The sequence below is a fragment of the Hyla sarda genome, chromosome 5, assembly GCF_029499605.1.
Source record: "Hyla sarda isolate aHylSar1 chromosome 5, aHylSar1.hap1, whole genome shotgun sequence".
Taxonomy (NCBI): Eukaryota; Metazoa; Chordata; class Amphibia; order Anura; family Hylidae; genus Hyla; species Hyla sarda.
Genome location: NC_079193.1, coordinates 286,074,153 through 286,087,192, shown reverse-complemented (window position 1 = coordinate 286,087,192; position 13,040 = coordinate 286,074,153). Strand labels below are relative to the sequence as shown.

Genomic DNA, 13,040 nt, shown 5'->3' with positions numbered 1-13,040 from the left:
TCAGCAGAAGACCTCTGAAAAGATGGAAGAGAACAACGTATGGTCAATTGTAACCAGTGGGAGAAAACACTTCCCCTGTACGGCCCTACTCTCGCATTATTAATTCCCTTCTTGGCAAGTGTTACTCGCCCTAAAAATGACAGCCCCACACAGGAACCTCTCCCTATTTCCACCTACAAACACTGCCATTTCCCAGGGTTTTTAGGTGGAAATAGAGAGAGTTTCCTGTGTGGGGCACCCTTTTTAGGTGAGTTACACTTGCCAAGAAGAGAATTAATAGAGCGAGAGTAGGGCCTTACAGGGGAATTATTTACCACCACCTGCTACAATGGACAATATGTTGTTCCCTTCCACCTTTTTGAGGAAAGTGTAACTCGTCTTAAAAAGGGCGGCCCCACACAGGAACGTCCCTATTTCCCCCTAAAAGCCCTGGGAAATGGCAGTGTTTGTAGGTGAAAATTGTTTCCTGTGTGGGGCTGCCCTTTTTAGTGCGAGTAACACTTGCCATAAAGGGAATTAATGATGTGAGAGTAGGGCCTTACAGGGGAAGTGTTTTCCCATTGACCATACGTTGTTCTCTTCCATCTTTTAGAGGTCTTTGCATCACATCAATATTTGGTGGTGTAGGTGGCACTCAGTGTTTTTTTGCACATCTTTCCTTTTGTTTGATTTAAAAAAAAAAACATTTGGGTCCATATATTTTATCCTAGGCATATTAATAAAAGTAAAATTTTACATAATGCATATCCTCAATACTTACTTGTGCACACTAACACTTTTACAACAGAGACCGTTTTCTTCTCCCTACCTGCCTCAGCTACTATTCTGATCCTGCCACCCGCCTGATGCCACACATCTGATGCCAAGTTCACCTTTTTTTACCCACCTTTGTCACCGGGTACTGGTATTGCCACCCACCACATTACTCTGTCACCGGGTCACTTTCAGGACTCCTGATGCTGCTACCTCCAGGCTGTCTCGTTCTGCCACCAAATGTTCTCCTCATGCTGATGCCAGCTCCAAGTTGTCTCATACTGCCACTATATGTTCTCCTCATGCTGATGCCACCTCCAGGCTGTGTCATTCAGGGTCTATATGGTCTCCCCATGTTTCCGCTACCTCAAGGCTGTTTTCTTTCAGCCACTATAAGTTCTCCTCATGCTGCCGCAAACTCCAGGCTGTGTCATTAAGACACAATATGCTCTCCTCATGCTGCTGCCACCTCCAAGCTGTTTCATTCAGGCACTATATGGTCTCCTCATGCTTCTGCCACCTCCAGGCTGTGTCATTCAGCCACTATATGTTCTCCTCATGCTGCCACAAACTCTAGGCTGTTTCATTCAGCCATATTCGAATTCGCGAATATATGGACGAATATTTGTCATATATTCGCGAATATTCGCATATTAGTAATATTCCCGTTTTATTTTCGCATATGCGAAAATCCGCGTATACGGAATTTACCATATGCGGAAATTTGCATATACAAAAATTAACATAAGCGAAAATTCGCACATGCGGAAATTAGCATATGCGAAAATTAGCATATGCAAATTTTCGCATATGCGAAAATTCACACACCAGTCTCACACAGTAGTATTAGAGTCTTCTTAACATCACACAAGCTGGAAGCAGAGAGGGATGATCACTGTGATGTGTACTGTGAAAGGGAAAAAAAAAAACGAATATTCGTAATTACGAATATATAGCGCTATATTCGCGAATATTCGCGAATAAAATTTGCATTGCGAATATTCGCGAGCAACACTATCAGCCACTATATGCTGCCGCCAACTCCAGGCTGTGTCATTCAGCCACTATGTGATCTCCTCATGCTGCCGCCAACTTCAGGCTGTGTCATTCAGCCACTATATGTTCTCCCCATGCTGCCACAAATTCTAGGCTGTGTCATTCAGCCACTATATGCTGCCGCCAACTCTAGGCTGTGTCATTCCGCTACTATATTTTCTCCTCGTGCTGCTGCCAGCTGCACAATGTGTCATTCAAACACTATATGGTCTCCTCATGCTGCCGCCACCTCCATGCTGTGTCATTCAGGCACTATATGATTTCCTCATGCTGCGGCCAACTCTAGGCTGTGTCATTCAGTCACTATATTGTCTCCTCATGCTGCCGCTACCTCCACGCTGTGTCATTCAGCCACTATTTGGTCTTCTCATGCTGCTGCCACCTCCACACTGGGCCATTCAACCACTATATGGTCTCCTCATGCTGCCGCCACCTCCATACTGTGTCATTCAGGCACTATATAGTCTCCTCATGCATCCAGCACCTCCAGGCTGTGTCATTAAGCAACTATAAGTTCTCCTCATGCTGCCGAAACTCCAGGCTGTGTCATTAAGCCACTAAATGCTGCCGCCAACTCCAGGCTGTGTCATTCAGCCACTACATGTTCTCCTCATGCTGCTGACAACACCACGCTGTTTCATTCAGGCACTACATGGTCTCCTCATGCTTCTGTCACCTCCAGGCTGTGTCATTCAGCCACTGTATGTTCTCCTCATGCTGCCACAAACTCTAGGCTGTGTCATTCAGCCACTATATGTTCTCCTCATGCTGCCACAAACTCTAGGCTGTGTCATTCAGCCACTATATGCTGCTGCCACCTCCATGCTGTGTCGTTCAGGCACTATGTGGTCTCCTCATGCTGCCGCCACCTCCATGCTGTGTCATTCAGCCACTATATGGTTTCCTCATGCTGCCGCCAACTCTAGGCTGTCATTTAGTCACTATATGGTCTCCTCATGCTGCCGCTACCTCCACGCTGTGTCATTCAGCCATTATTTGGTCTCCTCATGCTGCTGCCACCTCCACGCTGGGTCATTCAACCACTATATGGTCTCCTCATGCTGCCGCCACCTCCACACTGTGTCATTCAGGCACTATATGGTCTCCTCATGCTTCCACCACCTCCAGGCTGTGTCATTCAGCCACTATATGTGCTTCTAATGCTGCCACTAACTCCAGGCTGTGTTATTCAGACACTGTATGCTGCCGCTAACTCCAGGCTGTGTCATTCAGCCACTATGTGGTCTCCTCATGCTGCCGCCAAATCCATGCTGTGTCATTCAGTCACTTTATGTTCTCCTCATGCTGCCGTCATCTCCATGCTCTGTCATTCAGCCACTATATGGTCTCCTCATGCTGCCACCACTTCCACGCTGTGTCATTCAGCCACTATGTGGTCTCCTCATGCTGCCACCACTTCCACGCTGTGTCATTCAGACACTATATGGTCTCCTCATGATGCTGCCACCTCCACGCTGTGTCATTCAGCCATTGTATGGTCTCCTCATGCTTCCGCCACCTCCAGGCTGTGTCATTCAGCCACTATATGTTCTCCTCCTGCTGCCATCACCTCGACGCTGTGTCATTCAGCCACTATATGGTCTCCTCATGCTGCCACAACTTTTACGCTGTGTCATTCAGGCACTATATGGTCTCCTTATGATGCCGCCACCTCCATGCTGTGTCAGTCAGGCCCTATATGGTCTCCTCATGCTGCCACCACCTCCATGCTGTGTCATTCAGCCACTATATGGTTTCCTCATGCTGCCGCACACTCCAGGCTGTGTCATTCAGTCACTATTTGGTCTCCTCATGCTGCTGCCACCTCCACGCTGGGTCATTCAACCACTATATGGTCTCCTTATGCTTCTGCCACCTCCAGGCTGTGTCATTCAGCCACTATGTGTTCTTCTCATGCTGCTGCAAACTCCAGGCTGCGTCATTCAGCCACTTAATTCTGCCACCAATTCCAGGCTGTGTCATTCAGTCACTATGTTGTCTCTTCATGCTGCTGCCAGCTCCAGGCTGTGTCATTCAGACCCTGTATGTTCTACTCCTGCTGCCATCACCTCCACGCTGTGTCATTCAGCCACTATATGGTCTCCTCATGCTGCCACCACTTTTACGCTGTATCATTCAGGCACTATATGGTCTCCTTCTGATGCCACCACCTCCATGCTGTGTCATTCAGGCACTATATGGTCTCCTCATGCTGCCACCACCTCCAGGCTGTGTCATTCAGTCACTATATAGTCTCTTCATGCTGCCGTTACCTCCACGCTGTGGCATTCAGGCACTATTTGGTTTCCTCATGCTGCTCCCACCTCCACGCTGGGTCATTCAACCACTATATGGTCTCCTTATGCTTGTGCCAAATCCATGCTGTGTTATTCAGCCACTATATGTGCTTCTCATGCTGCTGCTAACTCCAGGCTGTGTCATTCAGCCACTATATGCTGCCACCAAATCAAGGCTGTGTCATTCAGCTACTATATGGTCTCCTCATGCTGCCACCACCTCCACACTGTGTCATTCAGCCACTATATGGTCTCCTCATGCTGCCACCAACTCTAGGCTGTGTCATTTAGCCACTATATGTTCTTCTCATGGTGCCACATACTCCAGGCTGTGTCATTCAGTCACTATATGCTGCCACCAACTCCAGGCTGTGTCATTCAGCCACTATGTGGTCTCCTCATGCTGCTGCCAACTCCAGGCTGTGTCATTCAGCCACTATATGGTCTTCTAATGCTGTCATCACCTCCACGCTGTGTCATTCAACCACTATGTGGTCTCCTTATGCTGCCATCACTTTCACGCTGTGTCATTCAGGCACTATATGGTCTCCCCATGATGCCGCACCTCCACGCTGTGTCATTCACAGCCACTATATGGTCTCCTCATGCTGCCGCCAACTCCATGCTGTGTAATTCAGCCACTATATGGTCTCCTCATGCTACCGCAACCTCCACACTGTGTCATTCAGCCACTATATGGTCTCCTCATGCTGCTTCCACCTCCACACTGTGTCATTCAAGCACTATATGGTCTCCTCATGCTGCTGCCACCTCCATGCTGGGTCATTCAGCCACTATATGGTCTCCTCATGCTGCCGCCACCTCCACACTGTGTCATTCAAGCACTATATGGTCTCCTCATGCTGCTGCCACCTCCATGCTGGGTCATTCAGACACTATATGGTCCCATCATGCTGCCGCAATCTCAAAGCTGTTTCATTTAGCCACTATATGGTCTCTTCATACTGATGCCACCTCCAGGCTCTGTCATTGTGCCGCTCTGCAACAGTGATTCTAATTGTGACACCTCTGATCTCCATGTCATACTGAATAACAGCATTATTTTACTAACCTAGCACACAACCTAAGTGTGTTACAGCAAGCCAAAGTGTTCTACACCCCTATTGAGGCTCTCTGTAGGTCAGAAAGAGCCATATTTAATAGCAATTTGCGGCAAATAAATTCAGACCAAATCAAATTTTTGGTGAAAATTCGGCCGAATCTAAGTTTTCAAAAATTTGCTCATCTCTAATTATAAATATAACAACCAATACAATAAAATTAGAAGAAGAAAAAATCTCATAACAACAAAAAATTTAAAGAAGTGGACTGTTGGAATATGGTGAGGCAAAAACAAACAAAATCAATTTTTCCTTGTTACTAAGGGGTTAAGAAAATTATGCTAATATTGTCAGTAACTTTATAGATAACAATATAGAATATCTTGTATAGTGTATAGTAAAGTGAATATCTTGTGAAAAAGCCTCTTGCATCAATTATTGTACATCAGTTAAAGTCAATCACCTATATTTATTTTTAAATAATTAGATATAGATACTGAAATTTTCTTTTTTCCTAATTGGTTTTATTTTCTGATTGTAAAATGTAATTTTTAGTAGACTATCATGAGGGCAGTCCTTTTGCCCGGGCTGTTTTTAACAGCATTTTGGCTAAGTCTTAGCATTGTCTGGTTAGCTTTTTTTTTCTTTGCGCCAATCAGAAGCTGAATTGGAGCACAACAGACACCACTAGGTCCCGATTTTGAATGAGGTCAGTTGGTCATCAGTGTCAGTCATTTTGGCGGAGAAAAAAATTACTACTGGCAGTATTTTTTCTCTCTGCTAAAGTCCTGTAATTTAGGTGGACTCATTTTTATTAAGATCCTTACAACGTTGATGTGAATGAGGCCTTAGTAAATCAGAAAGTAAAAAAATAAATAAATATATATATATATATATATATATATATATATATATGTGTGTGTGTATGTATATGTATACAAGGAGGAAGCTTCACGTCACAAATTAAGAGTAAAGTCAAATAAGTGTAAATTTATTCACCCATCTGGTAACAGCTACGTGTTGGCTCTACAAGCCTTTTTCAAGCATAGTATAATGTGCAAAAGAATGCAAGTTTATAGGTCCTCACTCTCATATATGAAAATGAACTGATGAAAATCTTTTGAATTGTGGTTTCACAGAATTGTTTTAAAACACAAAATAATGAAACTGTCCTGGATAAGATGCTATCTGAACCTAGTATTTTGTTGAACAACCTTTTCAGACGGTTACTGCAAACCAGTAATTTTTGTAATTCACAAAGAGACTTCTGAACTGGTCTCCAGTTATCGTTGCCCATTCCTCATAAGACACTGCTCCAGCTGTCTTAGGTGTGAATGTGTGTTCCCCAGACTGCATGTTTCAGCTCCTTCTACAGATGTTCAATAGGATCCAGATCAGGGCTCATAGAAGGACACTTCAGAATAGTCCAATGTTTTGCTCATTCCCTAGTGAAATATGTATATTACACCAATAAAATGAATACAGGAGCAGTACACTCACCCTGCCAAGTTGTGCTAGAATGTTTCAGGTCCTGCAGCTACATTCCTCCCGGTCCCAGAAGCACCTGATCCATTATGGTAGATAAGAGTAAGCAGCAGAAAATAGGAACTAGTGTAGCACTGGATCCGCTGTGCAATGTTTTGCTCTTAGCCATTCTTCCGCTACCCAATGCTTTACTCTTAGCCATACTTGGGCATTTTAAGCTGTGTGGTTTGGGTCATTATCCTGTTGGAGGACCATGACCTTCGACTGAGACCAAGCTTCCTGTGCAGCACATTTCACTAAAGAATGCCTCAATAGTCTTGTGATTACATTGGACCCTGTATTGATTTAAGGCACCCTGTTCCAGATGCAGCAAAGCAGCCTCAAAACAGGACTGAGCCTCCTCCATGCTTCAGTAGGTACCGTGACCTTTTCTTGGTATACTTTATTTTTGTATCTACAAACACATATCTCATGTGACCTGCAAAAAAGCTTCAGTTTTGTCTGATCTGCCCAAATAACATTCTCCCAGAAGCTTTTTGAGCTTGCCCTTTGGACAGATGAGATAAAACTGGAGCTTTTGGTAAGTCTAATCAGCTCTATGTTCACAGACACAAAAATAAAGCATACAAAGAAAAGAACCCTGTATCTACTGTAATGCATAGAAGAAGCTTGGTTATATTTTGGGGCTGCTTTGCTGCATCTGTCCACGTCTATTTATACTTAGTGGTACAGCATATAAAAAGAGGGGTGGCGTTTGGCACATAGTAATATAATTTGTAATGTATTTCTTGCATTCATTTATCTGTGTTGACATTATTTGGATTACAATAAGTCTTACCTGTGGTTTATCTTTTTTTACCTTTAGGAACCAATCGGTGAACACAACTTTGAAACATATGTAAATACACTCACAGAAATGTACAGCAATATGGAGCGGGAATATTCTCCAGAGTGCAAAGCTCTTTTGGAAAATATAAAACAAGCCGTGAAGGGAATCCATGTATAGCATGCAAAAATAAAAAATAAAAAATATCTGCGGGGCCTAGAAAAGGACACAAAGGAATAGACTGACTTCATGTATAGATTGCTTTGTGTGTACTATAGCACAAAAGAATGTTGCTGATTGGTGTGCTGTATTAACAATGTCAACATTGCACTACTTACTTCCCCAGCAGTCATAAAACAATACAAAAAATGAAAACATAAAAATCTATAAGACTGTTTAAACTAACAGCAGCACTTATCGAGTGTATCTCAATGTACTTATTTCAGCTCATTTTTTCTCGATTGCACTCTTTCTTTTGTATAGTGAATGTATAAAGGTGTTTGCAACTATTTTTTATAAATTGTATTTATTTCAGATTGAAAGAGGTTTTGTTCATACCTTTAAACGACGTTTCTTTTGTTAGGCTTACCATATTTTTACAAATATCTTTTTATATGTTATTTTCTGAGTGGATTTTAAATAGATTTAATGAAAGGTGATTCTGTAAAATATTATGATAAAAAATTATCTTGGAATGAAAAGAAATGTTACTTTGGCAATTAAAAAAAGGGGGTTCTTAGTTGTTCTATTTTTTGTACTATTGCCCATTTCCTTTAATTCTTATTGTCAACGTACTGTTGCTGCAACATAAAATCAGGGATTAAACAAATTATGAGATAGCCACCCATATCAAGTGATTTTTCTTTTTTAATTAAATAACTGTTTTCATTTGAAGCCGATGCTAGCAATAATAGTAGCATTTAGTATTGTTTCTGGCAATGTATATTATTTATGTCATACACTGGATCTCTTGCTAGCACTTGAATAAATCCTAATTTATACCTCACAACCTTTAGTGTATAGAAAAGTAACATTTAATTAGAATGACATATGCTTTAGTGATGTGTTTGCTTATATACAGATATGATTTCAATCTTCTTCCACATAAGGTGGCAATCCTAGAAAGTAAAAAAAAAAATGAATGGTATGACATGATGTTTTTCTACAAGTTCTCTATGGTAGTTTATTTATTTATGTTAATCTAGTTGTGTTTCATTAAACTGAACCTCCATAGGTTGTGAGAAAATCTGATATGCCAAGCCCAGGATTGTGTATCATCTTGGTACCAGATGAACAGTTAATATGTTCATGTGTAAATACTTAATATTCTAGAAACAAGGACAGTTAAAATGCTTTGAGTGTGTTTTGTGTTTTATTATTTTCCACAAGCTATAATTTTGCAACTGATGATGTTAAAAAACCAGCTAAACTGCCTTGTGTATGCACAGTTAATGTGCATATGTGCCTCATTGTAAATGGTTACATTCACACTACGTTTTATTTATTGTGTAAAACATGATACATTCTCAATTGGTGCACATACTTCCCTGTAATCCTACAGCTAGAACGGTCATCTATGAGAGCACAAATGTTACTCATGAATGCTGTATACGTAGATTTGGTTATATAAAGTAGGTATAGATAAACAATTTCCAATTGATAATTGTGCCATTTTGTATACTTTAACATTAGTGGGTTGTTTAAGAAAAGAAAAATTAGGTCTGTTTTGTGTCCAGAAAAAGCACCATTCTTATTCAATGGTGTTATCTGGTATTGCAGTTAAGTCCTATTAAAGTTAATAGCTTTACTCTTATTCAACAACCTAGTTGACTAGTTAGTCACCTAGTAGACTATGGTGTATACATGGAAGGCCAAGTTCAAATGCTTAGAGGGCTTTTTATAATCAATGACATGGGGTTTCTTCATCAGTTTACAATAAATGACTTTCCTATTAGGAAATCTGTAAAAGAAGCACTTTGGCTTGTTTAAGCATTCCGATATTCAGACAAGTATGGAGAAGTTTTTTCTGCTGGGTAGAAGCCTGGTGAGATGATCAGACCTGATGATCCAATGAAAGTCCGGTGGCCAACACAGGAACTATAAACAATTTATATCCTTGACATAAGATAGGGCTAAAGACTATCGATAGTATTTAGAGTATTGGGCAGACTGGATGGGCCAAATGGTTCTTAATGTTCTATGTTTCTATGACCTTGTCCGCTATTGCAGCTCCATCTCCTTTTTAAGTAGTTTCAACATTACCCCCATACAGCAGAGGTGCTACTTCTTGAGAAAAAAGACCTATTTTTTGGAAATCTCACACAGCCCCTTTAAAGCGTACCTGTCAGATCCAACAAAAAAAACATTTTTTAAAATATATCACTCAGTACCTAATCCTGACCATGAACCTCTTTTTATGTGTCCAGCACTTTTATTTATTTTTTATTACACTTTTAATTTTGCTCACTAGTCTGAATTCATCTCAAAGGGAGGGGGTGTGGTCTCACTGTGCAGATCTCCGCCCCCTCCCTCAGTATGCTGTCTGCTCACATCTCCCCTAGCATTAGCAAAACTACAACTCCCAGCTTGTCCTCACTGACAGTAGCGGGACACAAGCTGACAGTGGGATGATTTTTCCTCCAGCTGTGAGCCCTGTGCTCACAGCTGTCAATCAAGGAAGTGTGTCCATGACATAGGTGATGATGCATGGACACAGCAGGACTAGTATGGGTCCAAGCAGGCAGATGGGGAAGTTGTTTGACTGGCTTTTTCAGTATGAAATACTGAACATTTTCTAATGAAAGCAATTGCAAAACCTATTGGTTTTGCATGATTTACAACATATCAAATGTTTTCGTATCTGACAGTGCCCATTTAAGCCTTCATAGCAGTTATTAATATTTAGTACAAGTATATAAGTCTACAAGCACATGACTACTGCCATTGCATATATTGTATTCCCCTTTCCTATCATCCCTTATTTATGATGCTATCCTTTACCCCTTTGGTTCCATCATCCCTTAAATAACAGATAATAGTGGAGGGTGGTTGTTTTTTTCTTCCATAGTCTGCTAAATACAACACTCTCCTGTTCTTTCCATTTTTCTTTATAACAGCAGAAAGAGAACAGAATACATAACCCCATTTTTGGTTAACTTCATAGAGATATTCACCCTTAAACCCTAGAGTTAAATATTAGTATTAAAAGATGTAGAATTGGAGTTTAATGCTTCATTACAGCATTCATTTGCCATTTTTTTATAGCAATAATGTAACTTCCTCAGTAAGTCTACTTAGAGGAAACATTGCATTTAATGTAGTATAAATATCCATAATATTTAAACAGAAAAAAATATAGATTCCCAAGTTGTTCTGGCATGCCCCCTCACAGTGAATGACAATAATGAAAAGGCCAAGTTAGCACAGCCAGGTGATGGTCCCATTAAATTCTATGGAAACAGATGGTACATACTCATCCTGCTTTGCGGAAAGGAATGGTGATTTGGGAATGATGGGGGTCAAATTGAAATTATTTAGTTTCAGATGCTTAGAAATGCTGATATTAGGCAGATATTACTTCTGATCTTTCAGTTGCCAAACTGCCAGCCTATGCCTATGCGTACGATTGATAAAAAGGTTAAGATATTTGTAAGAGACTCTGAGGAGCATTGTTTTATTTTTATTTGTTACTGTAGCAGGCAGTGCAATATTAAATATTTTTGTAATTTATGACTTGGAATGAGAACTTAGACATGGCCAGATAGGAAGCCCTGGAAGATAAAAGAAAATGGTTGACTATAAATGAATGTATTCTATTATGCAGTGTTGAATTAGGGTTCCTATGTCAGCCACCATCCATCTATATGTAACATGACGAGATTTCATAGGTTATTTGTAAAATAACCTCTAATGAAAATAATCTAGTTGCAAATGACTGACTTCATAGTCCTCTCCAAATGTGGATGTCTTTTCCTGAAAAGTTTAGTCCTATTAGGCTAGGTTCGGACTGAGGAATTTATGAGCATAATTCCGCTTAGAAATTCCTGTGCAGCAGAGTCCCATAGCTGTCAATGGAATTCCGCTGCACATTGCACACTCCAGAATTTTAACTTATTCACACATCATACATTTGAATAAATCTAATCTATTTGACTCTGTATAGATGTGTACCCCCAGCATTCATGCAATAACAATTCAGGCACAAATACATTATCCTAACTGCACATGCAGTGCAACCTATCCAGCATAATCTACAGGTACAATAAATTATGTGACACAAATAGGTAAATCTCCTCTAAAACCACAACCATGTGTAAAGGTTTGAAGAAAGGGGGATTCAGGGATGAAGCAGTTAGTACTGGAATCACTCACTGAACATGTTAAAGGGGTACTCCGCTGGAAAACATTTTATTTTTTTTAAACAATTGGTGCCAGAAAGTTAAACAGATTTGTAAATTACTTCTATAAAAAAATCTTAATCCTTCTAGTACTTGTAAGCTTCTTTATGCTCCAGAGGAGTTTTTTTTTATTTTTTTATTTCCTTTCGGTCTGACCACATTGCTCTCTGCTGACACCTCTGTCCATTTTAGGAACTGTCTAGAGTAGGAGAAAATCCCTATAGCAAACCTCTCCTGTTCTGGACAGTTCCTGAGACAGACAGAGGTGTCAGCAGAGAGCACTGTGGTCAGACAGAAAGGAAATAAAAAATAAAAAAAAAGAAATTCCTCTGGAGCATACAGAAGCCTATAAGTACTAGAAGGATTAAGATTTTTTAATAGAAGTCAAATCTGTTTAACTTTCTGTCATCAGTTGATTTAAAAAGAAATATGTTTTCCATATGTTTTAATATTTAATTTTATTCATGTTTAAATGTGTTCTATATTTAAGTTGAATATGAGGAAATCTCGCAAACATATGTATTTATTGCTAAGGCTTACTTAATTTATGTCTGATGCTCCGGATGTTTGGTAGTGTATGTTTGTATTTATTAATTTGCTTCCTTTGTAATTGATGTGTTCTTTTTGTAATGTGCACTGATTTTTTTTGTGTTCAATTGCATCAATGAGCAGCACTGTAAATTATATCTTTTGTAAGAAGCGATGTATGCAATTTTTATTTGGAGTAGTTTATATATTGTGTCTTCATAAACTAATATTTCTTACATTCAGATCAACAAATTGTGTTTGTGCTGTAAATTTGGTGGATGTTAGGAAATAAAATTGATTATAAAACGCCAACTTAATCTGGATTTGTCTGTGCTCTAGTAAAAAGTTATATCATGTGATTTATTATGCATTTTTGTTTAGTTCACAGTAAAACAAAAATAAACACATAAACTTTGCTGCACAAACCGAGCCAAATTGGCATCTGCAACTACAGTGGTCCCTCATTTTTCAATGGCCTCAGGTTACAATATTTTTAATATGCAATGGTCTTTTCTGCATTATTGTAACTTGAAACCAGACTCAACATACAATGCTACAGACAGTCCAGGTCTGCAAAATGTGTTATTGTCTGGTAGAACTGACCAATTAGAATGGGCATTTCACTGGTAAAACACCT

At 40.1% G+C, this 13,040-nt stretch overlaps 1 protein-coding gene across 15 annotated transcripts in view; it reads left to right on the top strand.

The window, feature by feature from the left end:
• The window catches only part of ST18 (ST18 C2H2C-type zinc finger transcription factor), a 445,260-nt gene extending 432,452 nt beyond the window's left edge, over window positions 1-12,808 (top strand). For 9 of the 15 annotated variants that reach the window (XM_056521900.1, XM_056521909.1, XM_056521901.1 and 6 more), the window contains one exon: window positions 7,518-12,807. In XM_056521900.1, coding sequence (XP_056377875.1) covers window positions 7,518-7,658 — 141 coding nt within the window. In that variant the 3' untranslated portion in view covers window positions 7,659-12,807. Of the gene's footprint in view, window positions 1-7,517 lie in introns of all 15 variants that reach the window. The other 6 variants (XM_056521908.1, XM_056521907.1, XM_056521911.1 and 3 more) reach the window with 3 other exon arrangements.
• The last annotated feature ends 232 nt before the right edge of the window (window positions 12,809-13,040 follow it).